The sequence below is a fragment of the Pangasianodon hypophthalmus genome, chromosome 26 (assembly GCF_027358585.1).
Source record: "Pangasianodon hypophthalmus isolate fPanHyp1 chromosome 26, fPanHyp1.pri, whole genome shotgun sequence".
In the NCBI taxonomy this organism is placed as follows: Eukaryota; Metazoa; Chordata; class Actinopteri; order Siluriformes; family Pangasiidae; genus Pangasianodon; species Pangasianodon hypophthalmus.
In genome coordinates, this window is record NC_069735.1 from 12,435,073 (window position 1) to 12,459,404 (window position 24,332).

Consider the following 24,332-nt stretch of genomic DNA (forward strand, 5'->3'; position numbering starts at 1 on the left):
TTTCTGGCACAACCCACTTCCTCTGAAGTAGTGCTGAGACACATTTCACCTAACTTTATAAGCTTGGATTTAAAGCTCAAATTTTTCTTTTTTTTTTTTTTTTTTTTTTAAAAGAAATGGCTCTTCAAAACCAGATTGGACAGATTGTAGATTGGACATCACAATCTCACATAAACAATAATTATTACATCAAAAGCATCACGTCTCCTTACGGTAGCTATAGCATAGTTTACATCCATGGGTGGTGTTTTGGTCTTTTGTGGTGTCTATTTAAATCCATTCGATGAGCTCATTCTCAGTATAGTCACTGATTCGTTAAAGATTATTATACCACAGCACTTTTGAATCCATGAACCTGATTGGTCAGAAGGTATTGAATAATTTACTATTAATCAGGAGCTCTGAGAGCAGTTGTGAGGTTATCGTTACTATAGTAACAACTTATACATTGTATACTTGTATAGCAGACGCTCCACATAAATGGATTTTTTTTAAAAACATGTAATTGTTGCTATTTAGCATTGCCAGTGCTTTGTAACAGTCCGAAGTAAAGCTGTAACATTAAATTTTCCAACCAAGGGTGAGAGAGAGAGAGAGAGAGAGAGAGAGAGAGAGAAGTGAAGAAGATAACGGAAACAACACAATAGTTTTGTAGCTGCTATAACGTAAGTGATAACAAGAAGTAACATGGAGTTCAGACCGCCATTTTCCTTTAAACCAATGTTTCCCAAAGTAATTCTAACAGACCGCTCCTTTTTTTTTTTTTAAATCCACAACCTGTTCAAATCAGGCATCAGAGAACACTCCTTTAAACTATTTCCTTATAATTGCTAATCAATTTCCTAAATACAACCCACCAGAGCTGAGAGTGTCTCCTCAGTCTGGTGTGTAATCTGTCATACAGGGACTTGATCTGCTCAGTGAAAAGACACTAGAGTAATAAGGCGCTAATTGGCCACATTTGGAGCTTAATGAGTCCCTGGAGCACATTCATGCTGGCTCATCAGACACCATGACAGAATGAGCATTTAGGGATGAAACGGCTGAAGAATGACCCAGAAAAAGTTGCCAAACGGAGGCAGTGCTGATTGCATAGGGTTGCTGCAACGCCGTGTTGCTGGCCCTGGAGCACATTGAGAACCCTGAACTAATCATCTAACACACAGCCTGACAACACTCTGCCATCTGCTGGTGACTCAGTGCGAAGTTGCTTTGCTTCAAATCCACCAAATTAAAACATGAAATAGCCAAAACATTGCTATGAATATCATGTGATTCATGTGTTTTGAATGTTTTTTTTTGTACCTTTTAGGCAGTTTTGTATAAATGATATCCACTTTTCCCATGCAACACTCATTTTTCCTCATTCCACATCCAGAACAGAGAGAGTGAGAGAAAGCCGACATTATGCTTTGGAGAAGAAGCCACAAATGTCTCATCACCGAAGCCACAATTGTCAAGAGAACGTGAGGGTTTAAAAGAGCTATAACCTAAGTGATAACAGGAAGTAACTTGTTCAATGGACAGTCTACATTCAAGTAAAAGCACATGTTGTTCTTTAATAAATACAAATAGTGAGAAGAAGAATAAAACACTTTTTTGGTATGTGCTGTTATGGGAAAATAATCAACTTCAGGGTGGTGAGAGTTCATCAGCTTCATGTCACACCGTCTTGTCATTGATTATTTTCCTATAACAGCACAACCCCAAGTTTTTTAAACTTGGAGAACTGTAAAGCAGTTCTTCTTACAATCACTTGCTCCAAAGCGTACATCTGTTTCTTTGTTCCTCCCACAGTCTCACACTTTTTTTATCCAGTTGGTGGAAATGTTTGGCACTTGAATCACCATTGGCGCTTTCAAACAGCTCTGTGCTTGGGCCGTATTATCTCTCAATTGTAAGTCACTTTGGATAAAATCAACTAATAAATAAAAGTAAATAAATAAAAGTAAATGTAAAAATGTGTTTAACTCCTTAAACTCCCACTATACTATATACATTTCCTATTAATTTCCCTGTAATTAAATTCAGCAACTGTTCTTTATTAATGAGGAACTTATACTTCATTAATAAACTTAAGTATTATTTTGGAATATTTGTATTTTACCTGAGTGTCGTTAAAATTGAATATTTGTATTTTTAATTAATTACATTTCCAAGAAAAGAAATTACTCCTTACATTTTAATTTAAATCTTCAAACTACTTCTTCTCTCATCTAGCCAATGACTGTACACTTTACATCAGCTGAATGAGCTTCCTCGCATTTTATTCACATTTCACGTTTAAAGCATCCAATCAAATTAATCAATGCAGAAAAAAATATTAAAATCTGTGACATTTCATCATCTGCTGTGACCTACACAATGAACTTAGTGCTAGCTCTATCTGTGTGCTTTTAAACTTCATAAGCCTCTGGACTGCAGTGTTGAAATTGAGGATGAGCGCCCCAGCCCTAACTCAGTAAAATATTTCAGTATGATAGACTAAAGCAGACGAGTAGAGTAGACTCGTCTCTTTTGCCTGCCTAGAAAGCATGAACTCCATCTAATTTGAAAGTGCATGTTGAGGTAAGTTTTGCTAATTTGCTAATGTTACCTACCTATATTTACCTATGTATACTACTACTATGTATATGCCCAGCAAACTTACACAGATGTTCTCAGGGATGTTCTCAAGAGCAGCAAATTTTTTTTAAAAGTTTCATTTAATTAAGCTCTTGGTTGGATACTTCCACTTTTCACTGAGTAGGATTTTGACACATTATTTATAGCTTCTCAGTACTTTTTCCACCCCTGATAGCAAGTCAAGATTTTAGGGGATTAAGGACAAATATAATGCGTAAGAAATGAACAGTACAAAATATTTCTTCCACACACTTTTTTATTTGGAAATAATAAAAATGAACTCTTTTTTTATATATATAAAACATACACATCATTTGAGCCACATCTTTATACAAACAAAAGTGTTGCAAGTGAATACTTTTTTAAAATGTATCCTATTTTTTTCTTGACTTATTTCAGTGGAACATATAATGTGAGTTGTAAACAATCAGCGTTTTTTTTTTTTTTTTGTGTTTTCTTTTCATTTTCTACCCAGTAATACTGATAAAGTCAAATGAAAACCGGGCTCACGTAAAAAAAGGAAATGATCTTGGCTAATTTTTTTCCTCCAATGAACGCTTGTTGAAGTGTGAGGCTTGTATTGAAAGCACAGAGATGGTCGTGTTGTGGCGGAGCGGTTGGGCCCGCTGAGCGTGAGATGTTAGCGGAGGGTCCTGACGTCTCGACTCGGCTCCAGCGAGTCAGCGGTCCCTCGGGAACTGAGACGTCTTTTGCAAGAAAATCCTTGGCCCCTTTTGCAAATATGGCTTAACCTACTTGATGGTTACTTCATATTTACAATCTGTGCACATTCAGTGTTTTTGTGCATGTATTATTGTATTTCACACCTGTTCAGTTCCGTAGCTATGTGTCACTCTAATTTATGTATAATTAGCTAATCTCTGTCTCTTGGAGGTAAAGAATCATTTACATATGAGATATTTTGTAAAAGAAGGAGGTTAGGTTATGATCAGTATTACAGTACAGCACATATTTCCCCAAAGGGATTAGAAAAGACAAAGAAATGCAAGGAAAAAATAAAACATTCATCACCGGAATGTAGGACAAGTACTGGAGGGTTTTTTTTTTTTCCGCGGATCTGAGAGTGAATGGCTTTAGTTTCTTAGTTTATCTCTTTATAATCAAGTACAAGCAAACTGTACAAGTACATGCAACAAACAAGCTGGCCTACTGTATGTGGAACTAACACAGGTATCTATTTCTGTAGCTTTTTTTGTTGTTGTGTTTTGTCTGTTTATAAAAATGTGCATGCAGCTTGGAACAGGTCATGCTGCTCCGCCCCCTCTGGTAGGAGGGGCCAGTAGCCTGGCAGATGATTGGCGTTTGTAGTAGCAATGACAAAATCTGATTGGTCACTTGAACTTCGCACAAGAGCATTGTTTAAATGAACATTAAATGAAAAAAAAAAAAAGATAAATGAACAAAACAAATTCTTTCCCTAATTTTTTTAGTCTTTTTAAATTCTTCTACATTCTTCTAAAAAAAACCACATCAAATTTCTTGTGCTTGCATTTGAACTGCAAAACAAAAAAAGTGTGTTTTAGATCAAATCCAAATGCATGCATGAGGAAATGGAAAGGAAAACCTTTAACAAAGAAAAAGACTCGAATATGATAGAATATGATGTGTTATATATTGCACCATCTTACAAAATTCACCAAGCCTGGTCCTAGATTTCTGGAGATAATATAAATAACATACACTTTTATATAATATTGTCCTTTTTGTAACAGTATATGAAAATTAACGCTCGTTTCCAGACAAAAGGCCCCATTTATACCTTGCATTAACAATTTTTCAATCATCCAAACATGATCATGTTTGCTAGGGATGCATCAACACTGATATGAGTATCGGTCTGACGTCCTCATAAAAAATGCTCCAACACCATGTGACACTATGTGACGTAAACATAGTGAAATTGAATAGACAATATGAAATGGCATCGATCTGGACGCATTTCATGATTAATGCTGACATCAATGCGAAAATGTGAAGAGGCCTAACTAAGGCATCTTTCTATGATACGACTAATGTGATAAAATATCTTTAAACAGTATCTTAAATAGAGAGTGTTCATGTTTATCGAGCATGTTGGCTGATACTGCTCCGCTCGCTAAACATACTGTTTAAATGGCGAAAGATTTTAAAAAGAAAACATTAAGCACAAGGAGTTGTTCACAGCAGCACACAGCAACAACCAACATAACCAGCGCTAAATAAAATGTACCATTAAACCCTGATTGCTTAATTACTAAGTTGGTTAAGAATTTCAGTAACAGTATCAGTACTGGCATTGACGAGTACCAAAAAATATTCACGCGTATTCATACTTGGTCTGATGCATCCCTAGTATTTTCAGCCATTGCTGTCAGAATGTGATTGTGTGCCAGTTTTTTTTTTTTTAAACATCATAAAGTGCTCAGTGTGATGCTCGCTCTACCACCTAGTCATGATCTTTTTGCTATGCTGCTTATTATGATTGGATTTCAAGGCTGACAAAAACAAGAGAAAGTACTTAGGATACAAATACAACAAGGGTCATCAAGTACCATCACTCGAATTGTAATTGTCTATACTGTGCAAATTGTCAATACGCCTTAAAGTGACCATGGAAGCGAAATTGCAAAACTGGTGCTCTAGATCTTTCTGTCCAAGTCTCTTGGCATTGTGGACAAATTAGCCAGCATACAGTACACACTGAAAAAATAAACCAAAACTGTTAAAAATGTGTTTTGTGGATTTCATTTTAATTTAACTGTTTATCATTTGTATTTGTCCAATCTACATCCGATCAAACACTGTCTAGAACTTGCTGTTTGTCTAGCACTGCGTTTATCGCTCTACTCTACAAACATACTCTACTAATCGCTCTACAGATATGGGAGTTTGTATAGTTTTGTTTGTTCCGCTTCTGTCTATTGTGTGTTGAAAAGATGGCTGGAGTTTATATATATATATGTGTGCGTCTGCACTCATTTCCCAACAATGTTGCAATGGGCAAATTGGCAGTGAGACATTCTACACATCTGAAAATTCCCTTTAAACTCTTTGCTGCATGTTTAGCCGGTTTGCTAAGCCGCTATTGAGTTAGTTTGAGTGCTATTTGTTTGTTGTCGAATTCAGTCAAGCCTTTTGACACGTTTCCTGTTTCAAAACTACAGCATAATGAAATCAAGCCATTTTATAGGCACTTAAAATTCTGTTAGAAATCCTGTCAGATTAGCTCATGTTAACTAGCAGACTAGCGTTACCACTGAAGATCTTCCCATTGTGCTGCTTTGTATCAGTATTCATTGGTGTAAGGTTGTGTTGCTACAAAATTTGTCAGATTTCTGTCAAATTTGCATAACTGTAATCACCAACATTACTAATATGCTAGCAGCTACCACAGAACATTTAGAGTCTCTACAGCAACTGTCATATTGGCAGTTAGATAATTCCCACCTTCTACATTTACCCATTTGGCTGATGCTTGGCTTGGCGATGTGTAGTTGATGCCGGATACAATTGAGCAGTTGAGGGTTAAGGGTCTTGCTCAGGAACCCAACATGGCAGCTTGGTGTAGGGATTTGAGCTCTGATCAGTAGCCCAAAGCCTTAGTAACTGAGCCACCACTGCCCTTGTAGCTAGCTATTATTTGCATTTTTGCATTGGAGAAATGAAATCTGAACAAAATGGATGAAATGTTAATGCAAGGTGTAAAGGGCACCAATGACCTTTTCTTGGAAGAATGGTCCTTTCAGTCTGACGATGACGATAAAGAAGACTTTTAGTAATGAAATCAAGGAATGCCTTAACCAAAAATAGCAACTTTGTTAATAGAAATGAAAGCTAGTGGTGACCATTTATAAACAAAACAAATAAAATTGTGCTGGTCCTCACTACTTTTCCTTTTCTATTAGCCATGTTAGCATTTTTTTGGTGATGTCTTTCTTTTGAATCGCAAATACGCCTTTTTGGTCCTCTTCATGTTTAGAACTGTGAGTCTTTGGTCAATGTGGCGTTTCAGAAGTCTGCAACTGAAGCGTTATCGTACACTCATAGACCATCAGGAAGGGTTAAAGGAGTGAAAGCATATGGAAATCTGCTACGTGTGAATAGAAATTGTATGAGAATGCAAAATGAATTGTTGTAAATGTTTTTGAAAACACTTTTTCTCAAGTCCTATTTTTTTCTCATTCTCAGCATCATCACCATGCACACAGTACATTTGTAGACAACACAAACCTCCTAACAGGTGTGTTAGAGGTATGAAAAGAATCAGCTGAAAGAATAAACAAAGAGGAAACATTGAGGAGAACGTTGCCTCCGTCAGCTGTGGTAAACATCCTGAAAACAGTAACGTTCTACGGATACTGGACCGTAGCCCGGGGTCCTCGATGTTTAGGCACCAAAAAATCCCTTTTGGAATGGCCCTGTTTCTTTCAAGGTCGTAACCTATAGACTTTCAACCTTTGCTTATACAGGAGTCTCTACAGAGACCCCACAATCTCTTGGTCGGAGGTCGTCATTGTGTTTCTAGGTCAGTACATTCTGCTGCTCTGTTAAATGTACGTTTCTTTAACAACAGTTGGAAATCACCCTGCTTTAGCTACTCCAAGTTGCTATTAAAATTGTACTGTAGCTCCACAGCCCTAACTAATTTGTAGCTAAGACGATTTTGTCATGGGCGAACAAAATCGGCAGAATGTAGAGGCCTTATTTTGCACAGACGCACAACAGAGGGGAAAAAAAATAAACAATACGAACCCAACGTAATCGACAGGAGTGATTGTCATTTTTCGTCAAAGCTTTGTCTTTTGTTCATCGCATTTTGTCGCTCTGCCTCTGATTGCGGTCCTGTCCTGTCCTCTGTTGATTCTCTGGAGATTGGAGTGTGCTTTGTAAATTAGTGCACTAGGATCGAATCCCCCCAGGTCCTGAAGAACTGTCCAGAGACGACTGGGAAGCACGCCTAGTCAGCGACGCTAGCGTGGGGTCTACTAAGGAGGAGGGCGGAAACAGTTTGTACCAGCCAATCACGTTGCTGGCCAGGTCCAGCTCCTCCAATAGGATTTGTGCTACTCCCATGAAGGATTTGTGGTCCATTCGTCCGTAATCTCCCCAGACAATGACCTAGGTGGGAGTCAACATGATGACTTGTAAAAATAAAATTCAAACCAAACCCAAACAAATTACTGATATGCCGGTGTTATACTACTAAATTACCCTTGCATCTGCACAAAAATAGATCCGTTGGGCTTTATTCAACAGTAATCCACTCCGTGCCTGCAAACCCTGTATCCACTGACCTTTCACTCCAGAGTTGTGTATTGACACTGAAAAGCAGAACATGACCCACCTGTAACACTTTCCCCTGTGGGCTCTCTTCAAACTGCAGGGTCTGCTGGTACAGCGGGTCCAGCGTTTTCCGTGCAATTTTCGTTTTCTTCTTGGCCACATATGCCCCATTTTCCAGCAGGTACACCTTTACATAAGGAGCTGAGAAGAACGAATACACTTTTAAAACACTCCCTCCTCTTAAACTGTTTTGGACTTTGGAGTCACTGATACATCCAAATTTCTTTTTTTTTTTTTTTGTGAAATCCCTTGTGTAGTTTGGCTCAGACTCTACAGTTTTACAGAATCACTATTAGTGCAATCCAAAATAGTAAGGAAATAAGGAAAAAATGTAACACTTAAAATCACAAGATCCACTAAATAAATAAATGACTAATATACTGATGTTTTTGGTTTTTTTTTTAATTAAAGGCAGATGCACTTAAAGGGTTAATTAGGGTTCAGCCTATACATAAATATTTAATTTAGGCTTTTCCATTTTCAGTAAAATAAAAGTCACAAACATTTCTAAATTTACTTATATAAAATTGTAAATAAAATAGATTCAATTTACAAAAAAACCCTAAAATATGGGAGGAAGGTGTGCAAACACTTCTGACTGTTGACTGCATATTTTTAATTATAAACGACTTAACATTTCTTCTTTCATAACCACATCAATGACCAGTACAGCATTTCGAGGGACTGACCCGGGAGAGATTTGGATCCTGGTTTTTGGATGAGGCCACGGGCTCGGATCACCTCCACCTCCAGCTTTCCCTTCTTGTTCACCATGCCAATCTGGATGTCTCCTGTACAGCGAGTAAAAAAAAAAAGATCTAATACACTCTATTTTGTAAATACTGTAAATAATGGATCAAGAATCTATTCTAAAATATGACAACCTCGTGCAATTTACAAAGACAGTTCAGAGCTAAAAATTGGTTTGAGTGAAATAAATGTGAATGCCTCTTGCTTTAAACATCAACGGACTTCAGAATCAATAGAAACGAAGTAAAAGCATGATGCAACTCACCAATAGCAGGAGTGGCCAGAGTTTGTCGGCCCACAAGCTGAGCAGGACCCAGTCCATCCAGGAAGTCACTGAACTGCGTCTCCACCCTCACGGCTGGGAAGATCGGACTGAAAACACAGCAACCAGACAATAAGAGACAGCTCTAAAGATAGAGTATTCATCCGCGCCCTCTTATACCATAGCCCTGTTGAATTCTCGCATCAGAAGGTGTTGATTCATTTTTTTATAATAGCACGGCTGACAGCAATGCTGGCTGTTATGCACTACAAAAACAAATCACTCCCAGAGATGGGTGATCTACATAATCTACGGTTAATAATAAACAGATAAAAAACATATTATTAATCAAAGAAATATGTCTAATCATTGATATAGTAACATTTTGTGTAAGGAGATGTTCATCTAACTGTTATGGAAGGAGTCTCCAGTGTCAGCATGTTGTAAAAGTCAATAAGTTTTCTGCCACAGGAAAGTCTTCAGGACAGAGGAGTTTGCACTTTCTGGTTTCTCACTAACATGATGTGTTTTTTTGTCTTATTAACTTCAAGAAAGAGAAGGAAAGAGAGGCTGGTGAGAGAAGAACTGTTTATAGCTGCTATAATGTAAATAATAGTCTTGTGAACGTTAACACTTCAGGACATGCTGGTATAGGAAAATACATAAAGTATATACTGTTGTGTTTCATTCTTTACTTATAAAACCAAAAAGAAAAAAGACATCTGCTTTTCTCCTCTCAAGCACGTGTGTAACACAGGATTTAAAAGTCATTATAGAAATACTTGGCAATATCTGGAGTACTACCACATTTCATCTTTGTGTAATCAGAGTTTCTGGCAAAAAGCAGGAAACTTTTTTTACTCAGACATTTTGAATGACAGATACGTTGTCCGAGCAACACAGTTTCCTCTTGGTGAGGATGTCTGAACCAAAAACACCCGGAAACAAGCTGTTGTAAAAAAAAAAATCTGTTGTTTCTATGATTTATTTAGCAGTTACCTACAGTGAATATACTGAAACCAAGACATTGTAGAAAGTGCATTATCTAAGCTCTAACACAAGAAGTAGAAATAATAAAACACAAAAGCAAGCTCCTTCTATTTTTTTTATACATGAAAGGCAGTTGTGGATTAAAAATACTGATTTCTGTATATATCTGAAAGTAGTAGAAAAGATGGCTCACCTTCCCTCGGAGTTGTAGCTGGCCATACTGCCGTTGTTGGACTCGCGGCTGGGCTGTCGACTCATGTTGCGCTGCAGCTCGACGGCCATGCCTGTCTCCTGGCTCCGCTGTATCGTCCCACCTCCCTTTGACTTTTTAGTGGACGCCTCTGGAGACAGCACAACCCATGAAAAGGAAATGTGAAAACAGTCCTCCTGATATCACAGCAAAATGACTCTGATTAGTCCTGAAAGCTAACTTTACCTCAGTTAGTATTGCAATGCTAATCTTTACTGAAATGTAACGACAGCCTTTTGGGTTTGATAGCTAGCACTGATAGCACACCAGAGACAACTTTTTGGCAGCTGTAATTTTATAAAACTGCTTAATCGATCATTCACAAACTTCTACTCTACCGCCTTCATGATAAGAAACAAACATTCAATAGAGCGTTTGAAGCTGCTGAAGTAACCTCAGCAGCAGTTTTGTTTCTAATTGAAATGTTAGCCAGCAGCGCTAAGCTAACTGCCTGCATTTCACTCCACAGAAATAAAAAGCTCCATCTCCTTCACTGGACTCTTTGGACGTAAAAATGTCAGAGCAGAGTGGAGTGTCGCTCCAGGCCTGAGAGGTCTCTAATGTGCTTTTATGTCTGCTTCAAAGCGAACAAGTGCAGCGGAGCAAACGCTAGCCTCTGTACCTGCATGGCCAGCTTTCTTACAGAATACTGCCGAGTCACTCCTGACGTTTAAAGGTCTAAAGAAATGGCCGCAGTTGCTTTATTAAAGAGAATGCTCATCAAGTTTGATTGGAGTGCAGCTTTCTTGTGAGATACTAAGCAGGAAAGTATTAGAGAAGACCAGGAGGCTAAACGTTTATGAATATCTGAGAACAGTCTCACACTTCCTGAAGAATATACAGAAAATATGATTTGAAGCTTATGAAAGCAAACAATAGTTTATCAGAACAATGTGACATTTCAAGGCCTACGATGCATTCATTTATTCAACACTGCTTCTGAGTTCTCAAATCTGATCAGTCAGAAGGTGATTCATTTGCTCGAACAGCAGCTGTGATAGTTCCAGCTGCAAGGTTTATATTAATGAGCTTGCTCTAATATGTTATTGTTTTTATAGTAACTCATTCACACAGTTTTTTATTGTCCCTACCGTTCTCGAAGGTAGTTCATCGACACACACTATACGTATCACGATATATATTGAACTGCCAGAAATACAGTAGTGGTGCATTAAAAAATTCTAATAAATAAAAATAAAATAGTTAATTATTAAAAAAATGAATGTATAATATGTTTATTATTCAACAAATGTATAATACATTTTTATATCATTCATTTATTTATTTAATTTGCATTTTATTTAAAAAAATGTAAAAAATTAAACATCGAAAAAGAAAAAAGAGTAATTAAAGTAAAAATTATTCTTATTATTTTAAAAAAAATTTATAAAAAGACATCAATTCCCATGATACCTCAGAAAAGTGTATTATGACATCATTGATCATGACATTAATATTATATTGTCACATTGCCCAGTCTTATTGGCCAATGCACATAATCAAAGACTAATACATGTACAGAGTAACTGCTCAGTGAGAGTAGAGCTGATTAAAAGTTCAGACCTGTCTGGCTGATCTGCGAGGTGCTGCGGCTGCGCCTGTTGCCCACGATGGCTACGAAGCGGGCATTGAGGCTGGCACGACGCTTCTTGCTGCTGCTGCTGCCCACTGTGCCGAGCGCCGTGTCCGACTGGCTGCCGTCCGTACGCTCTGGCGTGTTGATTTCGCCACTCACACTCGTGCTCTTTAACATGCTGCGACCCGCCGAGGCCCGAACCTGCCGACTGGAACAGAGAGCGACCCGTAACACTCATATCCTGTTTGCTACACAATCTCAATAATATAAATAATATTTAAAAAATCTATTTTCATTCAGTAACTCACTGGTTAAGAAGCTGTGCTGCTTATTGTAACAATCACTTGTTCGTATTTTTGGATAAATGAGTAAAATGTTTATTTTTTTTCAAATTTATTAGAGGAATTGAGCTAAACATAAAGTTTCATGTTGGACCAAAAAAATTATGAAAAATTAAAATGGTCTATTTTGATCTGAGGAGAAGATTAAGATTATGGTTTTATGTCAAGATGAAGTATTAAAACTAAATATCTCATTCAACTTTCCATTAATTTGGCAATTTTTGTATCAGATAACAACTAACTTTTGTCACTAAGTCATTTCCTGTAGCTTAAAAAATGTTGCATGAAGGCAGAGTTTCAATGTTTTATTATGTCAAATTAAAGCTTTATCTTTACTGAGGGTGTAAAATTTAGTTCTGCTTACTTTAACTCTGAATATGTTATAAAAGGATAACAGTGTTTATAAGCCTACATAATACCTTCATAAGCCCATAACTGATATAAACCTATAAAGATTTATAAACATTTACTCCAACAAGCATCAAGTGTCATAAAGTCTGCCTTCATTAATTTCCATGTCAAGTTGACATAACACCCAAATGAAGTGACAGAGTTTTGAAGACATAAGGTTGTTATAACACTTTCCAGGCTGATGTAGGTTAACTTATGACAGCTGACTTACACAGTGAGCTACATAGTGAATGTTTTGGCAGTAGTGAACATTACATTGTCACAGACCTATATACGTAAAGTGAAATTTGTTTAATTATTAGTAAGATTTTTATGAAATTCTGTGATAATGCTATGATGGCAAAATAACAGGGTTAAGTATTTTTCTGGTCATGAAGTAAATTTCATTTTAATATTTATTAAAGTTTATTTATATCTTTGGCAAATGCAAGACACCCTAATGACAAAGTTGTTTATATTTTCTATATACCTGTAATTTTTATAAAAACTTATGATAATGTCGTGACACCACTATGACAGAGTTATATATGTTTTCTCTGAGTTTGGGTTTGATGCTTGACCAGAAACATGCTGAGCTACAGAATAAGCTGTCACGACATCCTAATGCACCAGAAAACCGTTATAACACAGTCAACTGTAGTGACATCTTAATAGATGTCAGCCCAGAAGTGTTATAACATAGTCAACTGTTATGAGGTCCTAATGTAGGTCCACTGAGAAAGTGTTATAACACAGTCAACTGCCATTACGTCTTAATGGACTTCACTCCAGAAAGTGTTATAACACCACCTTATGTCAACAAAAATCTACATCACCTTGCTGTATTATCTACATGACGTTATGTCAACTTGATATTGAAATCGAGCCTACTGTCATAAGCTTGTACAAAATGTTTATGTAGGTTTATGTCAGTTGTCAGAAAGGGTGTTTACGTAGATGTTATGTAGTACTATGAACGACACCCTTATGACAACTTTTATCACGTTTGTATCATGTAGAGTTTGTGTTTTTATCAAATGACAGTTGATTAATACACATAAAAGTGGGACAGGGTTCATTCAGTCATGTACTCTATACTACTTTCTCCCAATCATTAGCATTCGTTTCTATTAATACAGCAGTGTAGCAGAGCGCTGTTGCGCCCCCTGTGTCTACGGAGGAGCCAGCGCGTGTCAGTGTGCTCTGAGGAAGTCACAGTGCTGCAGGATTGTCCCGTTACACTCTCATCAGCCCCACTGACTCTCATACAGAAGAGTGAATTTGGTGTAGGGAGCGGGAGGGAGGTGGTCGGCTTCTCCTCTCCAGAACGAAGAGGGGTAAGAGAAGGACGGGCTGTTAGGGTGCTTGGTGGAAGGGGGTCACGTGATGGTGCGGCAGCCAAGCATCGGATGTATGACTGGAGGCATGCAAGGAAGGCTCTAAAAGACACATTAGACACAGTGTACACACAAACACGAGACAAGATACACACAACAAAACACATGCGCAGAATGAAGAAGTGTAATGAACTAAGCACATGCAAAACAACAGCTTCATGGTGTGTAGCAGGAAAGTGGGAGTGTGGCTAAAAAGTGTGTAGAAAGGAAACGCATGAGAAACCAAGCACATTGCCTCCACAATAATATCTGATGTTTGATTTTAGTTGGGACAAGTAGGTTATTAGTGAATTAATCTGGGGTTAGTTGAAAGAAAAGGAGAAATGAAGCAAATATAGCAAACACATGGGTCAGGTTTTGTACAGCAATTGTTATATTTTCTGGACAGAAGTACATATATTTACATACAGTGAGTAAACACACGACCTGAAATCTGCTTTCAGAGAGGATAACTCAATATATTATGACCTTCAGTTTAAAAGGTTCTGGATGAGGACCAGTATGGAGATATGCAGCTTCAAAGTTTTGAAGCAAAACTGATTAACTAACAACTTAAGTATAAAAAGGACAAAACATAACACATTCATCTGTGTCATAATGTGAATCTTCTGGCTGGAGGACACTATTTCAAGCGAAACAACAACAAAATCTTTCATTTCATCTTTCTGTGAAATCTTTTTAGCCAAGTCTCCAAAAGTGTGTCAGGAGCCTCCAGCTGCAGAATCTCATAACGCTCCACTTGGCTTCCAGAGCAGTGGGGCTGTACGGACGTTTGTCTGGACTATATAATACAGTGACACTCTCCGGAGACTGAGAGTCTCTTACATGATTTTTCGGCTTTTTTTTTAAACATCTCTCATCATCATAGGGAGATATAAAGTGTAGAATTTAGTTAGTTCTTGTTGTTTACACACTCTTTTGACACTGGTTCAGATAATCACCTGGTCTGAGATCAGCCTTATGATGGTGATGTTCTTACAGTATGAATAACTGTTATAATAATTATAGTTCCTGAACATCTAAGATTTTTACACTAAATGTAATCCTCATTCATTTATAATATTCATTAATAATAATAAATCATAGATTGTTATTCTCTGATTCTAGTTGAGTGTCATTAAACTATAAATAACTATAAAGGGTTAGTTTTGATGACTGATCACAGATTATCAGTTTTCTTTGGTTCCAGTGGAGAGCAGGTCCTGTCCATCTCGCGGTTACCTGACATCTCCGGCCACAGTGTGGCGCCGGCGTTTCAGTTCCTCTGAGAAGCGCCTCTTTCCCAGACTCCTCCTCTGCCCTGGCCCGCTCACCCCCCATGAGATTCTCCTCTCCCTTTTCTCCTCTCCTTTGCAATTCTCCAGTGATTTTGACCTTTGAACCCCGACGGCGTTGCAAAGTGTGAGGAGGCAGAAAAAAAGAGGACGAGAGACAGACAGCAGCATGCATAATGGAGACAGGCATGCAAAACCATGCAAAAAGAAAGAAATAGGGAATAGAGAATAGACCACTGCCTTGAGGGAATCTGAAATGCTTGTACATTGGATGTCATGTCATTTTCAAAGATTATGTTAAAGCTTGACAATCTGAGCCTGAGATTATTGACAGGAAAGGAGAAGACAGAATAAAAGATGAACGTGTCCTGATCACATGTATATGTGTCTGATTGGCTGTTTTCCATGTTTTATATGTGCGTATATTTTTCATGTACAGATGTGTGACATATGTGTGCAAAGTTTCTCCAACCTGATCCGTCCGTGTGGCCTCTCTGATTGGACAGACATGTAGCTGGCGCTGCTGAGACGAGAGGCACTGCTGGCTCGCGAGATGGCTGACACGTCGCTTACATCACTGTCCGACGACCTCGCCGACACGTTATCACAGCTCCTCTTGTACATCTACACATTTTCCACCAACAACAACAACATCAGCCTGCTTCAAATATCCTCCACAATTCAAACGGTACATAATGCTAATTTATTTTTAAACATAAGTACGAAATATACACAGGAACAGATACAATTTTTTTGTATTAAAGTATAATATGTCATACTTTTATCCATTTACAGTTACATTTAATGTTGTAGAACGTCAGTGAAATACGTTCCTGTTATCACTCAAGCTACAGCAATAATAATTAACACAGCTTGTCATGTTACAGAGAAACTGCAAAGTGTAAAGCCCTCTGTCCTAAAGACTTTCCTGTGTCTGAAAACGTAAAAATGTACAGCTTTACAGCTTTAAAGTGCTGACACTGTTAAATAAATGCCTCCTTACAGAAAATTTCACCATATCAACAATTACACACATTTTAAATCTAATACAATTTATATTTAATTTATGGATAAGTACATCATCAGTAATCTGTAAACAAAATTGCTGTTTCTTTAGAGATGTAGAGGCGTAAAGTACTCTAAATGTCACAGTCCACAGTGTTCTGCTGGACTCTTCTATTAGTGTAAAGCTGTGTGTGCGTGTGTGTGCGTGTGTGTGTGTGTGTGTGTGTGTAAGACTGACTCACATCTCTCTTGTTCTTCAGATCCATGTCTTGTTCATGGCCTGAGCTGGCAGACGAACCTGGCCGATATGATGGAACCCGCATCTGACTCAACTGCCGAGCTCGCTCTTCTACTGCCAGAGCTGAAAAAGATAGATAGATAATATACATACATATAGATAGATAGATAGATAGATAGATAGATAAATAGATAGATAGATAGAGTACCTTGCTCTATACTGCTGCTCTTAGCAGGGAGTTGTGGGAGCTGTCTTCCTCTGCGCACTGATAAGGGAGACTCTGTAGGGGAGTTGTGTCCACCATGCAGATGTGCTCTGGGAGAGGGAGAGAGAGAGAGAGAGAGAGAGAGAGAGAGATTGCCATATATAAAATTTAGATACTGGAACACATGGCACTCTCTATGTCATTGTTTAGTTCAAAGATATATTTATGTTTCCCTCATTTGGCTTTCCAACGTGACTTACAATTGAGACAGGATTCAGCTGAGCAGTTGAAGGTTAAGGGCAGGTTAAGAACACACACGACCTTCTGATCAGCAGCCCAATGCCTTAACCACTGAGCTACCACTGCCCCATCATATCTCCATCACACTGTGTTGTGCTGTCTATAAGCCAAGTGTTCATGTTTTATTTGCAATATTCAGCCTGTTTTTTCCTTCAGCAATTTCTGGTGATTTACATGTCATGCTTTCTGATGTGCAGATTTAAAAATTTGTATAAATGCAGATGGATGGAAACTCAAATACAGAGAGCGAGACAGAAAAAGCAAATACGAGAAATGTGGTGGAAGAAGAAAAGACATTGGTTTTATAACCTAATACACAATTACCATCAAATCAACCTGATCTCATGGGAATTGTGTCTGAGTTTGAATAAATTTGGGCTTGGAAGAAGTCGTAAGACAAATTGTTCTGAATTTGGATGTGTTAGAGGATGCTTCCTCAAACCTACAGCACCATTCTGCTTTTACACTTGTAATGAAGTTTGGGTTTGCACTAAATAAACAAATCACTGTAAAAAGGGTTTCCTGCTTTTTGATAGATAATTCCCACTGTTTATAGTAAAAACCCAGACTTCTTTAAATGGGCACCGTGTAATGAAGTTTGGGTTTGCACTAAATAAACAGTGGGAATTATATAGTTGAAACACCCAAACTTTGCTGCACACTGCACCAAAACTGAAAAATTGCAAAAATGAGCCTGAATGGAGCAACAGTGCCAGATCGAGAGTTTAAAAGGTAGATTTTGGATTTGGGATTAACCAGAATGCACCTGTCCTGGCTGGAGTGTGCAAAGGGCCGGATTGGGCCATCTCTCCTCCACCTGCTGCCCCGCAGGATGGAGGTGGGCTGGATCCTGAATGCAGGAATGAAACGACAGAAAGGATGAGGTGCAGAGAAAAGAAATCCAGAAAATAAAAACATGCATGAGATAGCGAAAAGGCAAGCAAGGCGTTTAAAGAGTAAATTAAAATAGGGCCATATTCAGAGGTGTGCCAGTCTGACCTTGAACTTAAGAATTAACATTAAAGATGAATTACTTGTATGAATCATCCCTGTAGCCTGCATCTTAACTGGAGACAATACTTATACCAAAGACCAAGTTTTATTCGGCACATTAATTCTTATAATAAAATTAGGATCTCCACCTAGGACTACTTCGAGTAAGCTTTAACCCTTGCAGATGACTGCTTGGTCAGCTTGGCCATTAAATTGTGGGCACAAGTTGTTAAGAGCGGAAAACTAACCAAATATGGGTACATTTTAAATTTACAATTCAAAAATTCAACCTAGCACAATTAAAGCATGAAAATCATACTGTATGCGCACATAATTTCAGGAACTCAGTCTATCACATTCATTTGTGCATGAAAATTAATATGTTGCATGACATTAAATAAATTATTTTCTACTGAAAATAAGGTACAAAACATTAAGCTACCTCATTTTTTCCACCTACAGTGCAAAAACAAAAAACAGAACGTACTATGTCAAGTAGTATCTTATAGTCCGGCAGCCAATAAATGAGAGTGGAACCCATATTATTAAATTGAGAAGTTATAGTAATATATTAGACCACTACTATTAGATATTTATTTGCATCTTTACCTACCTTTTAACTGTCTCTTATTTTTATATTACAACATATTGCAATTGACAGCAAAGGGGAAAAATGCTTTGTCAGTCCATATTTTCTATCCCCCAGTTTTCTGGGGTTTTTTTAGACAAAAACTGTCCAAAAGTGAACATCAGAGACAACTCCAGAGGCATAAACTGCATACAGGTCACTTTAATGATCTGAATGTGCTGCCCAGGAAATCAACTCAAGCATCTGCGTAAACCGAGTCTGAACACTGAGAACTTCGCGTAATCATTGACGTAATACATGAACTTAAATCGCCAACTATGAATTTGAACCATAATGAATGGATTAATAGAATGTTTGAATGAAAGAGTGAGACTGAAGAGAAAAAAGAGATTAGTGTGTATTAAAATAAAAGAGTCTGTAATAAGTGATAAGATATGAAAAATAAATGCTATGAAAAATACATTATGACAGTTTTCGGTGTCAAAGTATCTACTTATAAGGTCAAATTTTCAGAGGCAGTGCAGCAATTAAATTATTCATTTCAGAAAACAGCAATTTTTTTTTATAGACTTTTAAGGAGCTCACTCTAAACCTAGTGCATCAAGACAATATAGAAATACTATTTTCTGATATTTTCCATGATTATCCTTTAAGAATGAGTCTACATTAGCAGTACAACTGTTTTTAGATTTCCTCATCACATTATACTGCCACACCCCTAATCTATGAACGCGAAGAGACAGAAAGTGAAAAGCGGAGGTGTCAAGAGACAGAAGAGTGAAATAAGTGAATGATGCTCTGAAAATCTCACCTGTCATTGTCAATGGATTTCTTGTTAGTTTTTGTGCACACAGGCCTGTCCAAACTGCCTGATAGCCTGAGCATGGCAGGCGATAAATGAGTAAAGAACAAAAGAACAGATGAAGAATGAGAAAGCAGCTGAGTGGAAAGCTAAACTATAGATAAAATGGAGCTCCATGATGGGATGGGTGTCTCTCATTTTGGCCTGAGGACAGAGTCTCGGCTGTTATTACAGTATTTTCAAATTAGCATCAGGCTGTACAGCGTATACAAAAGGATTTAAATAGTACTGAGAGGAGTGAATGTACAGGCTGTTCCAGAAATAATAGGGTGGTGAAAGTGGGAAAAAAAATCACATCGGAGCAGATAAAAATTTATATTAGCAAGGTGCAGAACAGAATGTTCAAACAGAAAATAAAACAGAGGCTCTGTGCTGAAATGCAGCACATCTTACAATTATGTTCCATTTTGTGAAATGTGCTCACAATAAAGACTTTTTCAAAACAGAAATCAATTAATAATAAACAAAAATAACAATGTATGGACTGCCAAATATTTCAGTAAAGGTGCCATTACTTCTGGAACACTCTGTAGTTGTAGTAGTAGTAGTAGTAGGAGTAGTTGTGTGTGTGTGTGTGATCACTGCTTTAATTTTTGAGTGTTTTTCATTTTTTTGCTTTCTTTCCTTTTATTTTTTCCCTTTCATTTCTCTGTACCTTTCTCTGTCAGGGGAGCGGAAACTGCTCTCAGGCCTCAAACAGGTCGTACTGGCACTTCGCACTCTGTCCAACGAGGGCTGAAGATCACTGTGGAAGGAAGGAAGGAAGGAAGGAAGGAAAGAAAGAAAAAGAAAGAAAGAAAGAAAGAAAGAAAGAAATTATAATAAAAAAATGTAAAAAAAATTTAAATAAATATAAAAAATGAAGTAAAATAGAAAAATTAAAGAAAAAAATTAATAAAGAAATTGGAAAGAAAGAAAGAAAGAAAGAAAGAATAAAGTAAATATAACAACACAACAAAAAAGCAAACAGAAAAATATAAAGTAAAACAGAATATTTAAGGAAAGAAGAATAAATTAATAATGCAAAAATAAAAAGCAAATAGTGAAAAAAAGAAAAAGAAAAGAACAAAATAAAAATAGAAGATAAAGAATGAAGTAAAATAGAATGTTTAAAAATGTTTTTTAAAAAAATGAATGAATTAATATACAAAAACATTAAGACACAAAAACAACAAAAAAAATAGAAAGAAAGAAAGAAAGAAAGAAAGCATCAGGAACACTTATTAATAAACTCTTATGTATGTGTGTGTGGATTGATCAGTCTACCACTTAGTCACTGAACGGAAAGCATGTTTAAACCACATTTTTGGGAATGGTGCATTGTGGGAACTTTATGAGCTGAGTCAGTCACTCAGTGTGGAGAGTTTCTGCCTCTAGCTGCCAGATCGACTCATTAGTGATTTGGGACTGTGCCTTTTTCTTTGGCCAGCTGGCCGGGACACAAACTTGGTCTGAAGGTGCAGGATATCGACACACACCTGGCATCCAGCCCTGGTTCTATTTTCCACTCTTAAGTCTTTTTCGTTTTCAGCCAGCTCATCATTAGACTGTACTACCCTGAAACCTGACACTGTTCATAAACAATGCTGATTAAAGTTCTACAAGAACAATCTGAATCCATGTACAAAGAACATGCTCCAAATGTCTTCAGGTAAATCAGCACTGAAGATAAATTCATGGAGCTTCAGCAGTTAGGGCTAATAGAAGGTTTAAAAATGCCACTAATTACATTCTAGCAAATGAGCTGCATGGATTTACAGCAGGCCAGCTCTACTGCTCTACAACCCTGACTAAAGTATTAATGTATATTCGTGTGTCTTTACAATCGCTAACATCTTAATTAGTGGCAACGTTCAATATTTAGATGCTTGTTACGAATATAACATAGATACTTTGGGAACTAAGAAACAGCTGTACTTAAAAAATGTTCTTGGATGAATCAGCGTTTTCTACTGTTCGCAGTTTATATTATGGGATCATTAGATAATATTCAAGGATAGTCAGAGTTTGGTCAGAGCTGTGAGTTAATCAGAAGTAATAAAGTAACAAGTAAAAAAAAACAGTGAAAAAAAGAAAATATAGAATAAAATAATAGAACAATTAGTTGAAATTAATTTAAATATAGAATCTTTTAAAAGAAAGCATTAATAAAGAAAATTTTTAAAAAGCAAACAGTAAAAACTAGAAAAGGAAGAAAAATGTAACAATAAAATGCTTAAAGAGTAGGTGGGCGTGGTCAAAGTTCCTATGGGAGTGGGTGGGTGTGGTCAGGATTTATCTGAGAGTAGAAAGGTGTGGTAAATTTCTGTAGGAGTGGCTGGGCGTGGTCTGAGTTCCTGTGGGATCGGGTGGGCGTGGTCAGATCTTCCGTGAGATTAAAAACTGACCCAAACACAACTCTAGATACCAGCCATATATACTATACATTGTATATATGCTAAAATAGAGAAACGTGCTACTTCACATTTGTTTCCAAACCTAAATATCTTCAGGGTGCTTACCTAATGCTGACCTCATCTGTAAACCTGAGCACACGCTGTGGGGTGGGGCTACGATGTGAGACCCCACCCCCTTCTAGTCGCCGTGTTGATTTGCTCTTTAGGCATGCGGGAAGGGTGGAGCTTAGCATGGGAATAAAGAAATAAACAGAAAAGCGTGCAAGAAAGCCAAAACAAAAAGACCAAATACCAGAGCCTGGTTATGTAATTTAAGTGCTAAACCAAGCAACAGGTCAAGAAACCACACAAATTGTGTAAAAGAACTAGAAGGAGAAACACGGGTATTATGTATCACAAGGGGCAACACATGAAGTTATTACTCTTAACAACACAGTCTACTACAGAGTCAGATCTTACCTGTATATGTCTTTGTGAATGCCATTCACTAACAAAGGCATCTTTGGGGGCAAAGTATTACAGTGTCTAGCTAAGTTCCTACCAAAGTTAATGCGCAAAAGGCCATGCAATGAGAAGGGTAAAGAAAAAAGTGCATTAGTGAACAAGAAAGAAATGTAAACATGCAAATTAGGCATGCATAGAAAAGAAAACTGAGCGTATGTATAGTTATTGTACTCAAATAAATGATGTACTGCTTTAACCTGCGTTATGCTTTTTGTGATTTTCAGCAGATTTATACTTAATCCATTAATAAGGGTGGACAAATCAGTAGCCTGAGCGCCTGGGACAAGATTACATGTCAAGGCTATTAGTGTTTTGTGCATAGTTGCCTGGTGGACAAGTAGGCTCAGTATGCACGCAGCCACCAGTGTTTTTTCTCTCTAGAAAAAAACCCTCTAATAAGTTTTTATTTGGTATGTATCTTTAAACAAAATATGTTTCTCGTTTTTTTAATGGACCTTAATGCTGTAACCTTTAGTACACACTGCTCATTCAGAATCTCACCTCTTGCTGCACTACACTTATCGGCTTTTAGTAGTCAGATTAATGACCTTACACAATCTTTTAAGAAAAAAGAAAATGCAGGTGTGTGAAAACAAAAAAGTGCAGCGTAAAGCCAAATACCTCTTGTGCTTACACGACACGAAGTTACTGATAATGTGAGGAGTCAAGAAAAAATAAAGATGCGAGCCAGACTCAAATAATATCCCTGATGTGCAATGTGAAGAGAAAGCACCGCAACTCATAGCCAAACACTGGTCAACACCTTGCTGACTTTTTTCCAGGGAAGCAAACACAAAATGCTACATCAGACACTTTCTTAGAAAAGGAAAATAACTGGCTGACTCATGTCCTACAGGGGAATGAATATAATTGCTTGTATCTATTGATGTATTGTTTTTATCTCCTAATGAACTTAACTAGCTAACTAGCTTGCCATGTGTTATTACATTACACTAGCTACCATTTCTTAGCTTAGTCAGGTTCCGGGCCACCAAAACACGACACTGGGCAATACATTAACACTTTCACTTGTGATTTGTCCATCCCTGGTTTTAGCTCTTTCAGATTACTGGTAATATTATTAATATAATTAATATTACTGTTACAATTCAGTGTGTTCAGTTTTGAGTTCTGAACATAACTAAATAAGACATTGGGTGTTTTAGAAGAAGCAAACTGCCATAGCAAAGGATGCTTGGAAATGCATTCAAGTCAAAATCTTGGAACTGAAGTCCACTTTACCATCAGCTCTCATTTTTCTCAGTTTTACCTGTTTGTGTGCAGGCACTCAGCGCTCCCGCCCCGGATTGATCTGTGCATCTCCAGGACCTCACTTGATGTTCATGACACAAAACCAAAGTAATGTAAACGGCAAACATAAGAGTCAGTCAACAGAAATACAAAAATGACAGACATATGTTTAGAAAACACCATATTAATATTGTATAACCACAGTATGATGTGACTGAATGATTCGTTAGTCGTATTAGTACAATTAGTAGTACATAAACAAGTCTGAGAGCATACACACAGGTTTAAATGAGTTATGTGGTACACTAGAAATACTCATCAAGGATGCTGTATAACTTGGAAAACTTGAGATTATACAACTTCACCTGCAGCCTGTACTGTTTTGTATTTAAATGCTTGGACGGTATACCTCAAGGGTACATGCTTGGAAACTTTACGTTGTGGATCTAGAGGGTGTAGCATACCTTTAAAACTTGTTTAAGGTACATCATTGGACAGTAAGAACTAGTCTTGTACCTTTGACACAATGTTTATACTTTGGGAAACTGTACCTATTTTCTAACACCGGTGTGCTAAGATTGGAATTGAAAAAAAAAGTATTTTTCCAAGATGTACAGATGTGCATTTATAGTATTTTTCCAAATTATGCATATGTACCAATAATTATTATGTACTTTTTTTCAACCATGTTTGACGGAAACAGTGTTTGCATGTACAGTATACATGTACTTGAAATATATAATACTGTTATAATACAATTTCGATTTGATAGTGATGGAAAAATCACCATG

General features: G+C 37.3%; 1 protein-coding gene across 12 annotated transcripts in view; it reads right to left on the reverse strand.

Annotated features, from left to right (window-relative positions):
* Positions 1-2,846: 2,846 nt before the first annotated feature.
* rims1b (regulating synaptic membrane exocytosis 1b) overlaps positions 2,847-24,332 on the reverse strand; it is a 59,075-nt gene continuing 37,589 nt past the window's right edge. For 6 of the 12 annotated variants that reach the window (XM_053229929.1, XM_053229931.1, XM_053229930.1 and 3 more), the window contains 13 exons: positions 23,561-23,623; positions 20,046-20,135; positions 19,340-19,405; positions 17,713-17,796; positions 16,650-16,756; positions 16,446-16,564; positions 15,671-15,822; positions 11,784-12,004; positions 10,164-10,311; positions 8,984-9,090; positions 8,658-8,759; positions 7,970-8,109; positions 2,848-7,743 (listed from right to left, as the gene is read on the reverse strand). In XM_053229929.1, coding sequence (XP_053085904.1) covers positions 7,525-7,743; positions 7,970-8,109; positions 8,658-8,759; positions 8,984-9,090; positions 10,164-10,311; positions 11,784-12,004; positions 15,671-15,822; positions 16,446-16,564; positions 16,650-16,756; positions 17,713-17,796; positions 19,340-19,405; positions 20,046-20,135; positions 23,561-23,623 — 1,618 coding nt within the window. In that variant the 3' untranslated portion in view covers positions 2,848-7,524. Of the gene's footprint in view, positions 7,744-7,969; positions 8,110-8,657; positions 8,760-8,983; positions 9,091-10,163; positions 10,312-11,783; positions 13,967-15,670; positions 15,823-16,445; positions 16,565-16,649; positions 16,757-17,712; positions 17,797-19,339; positions 19,406-20,045; positions 20,136-22,245; positions 22,324-23,560; positions 23,624-24,332 lie in introns of those variants that run through there. The other 6 variants (XM_053229937.1, XM_053229932.1, XM_053229933.1 and 3 more) reach the window with 6 other exon arrangements.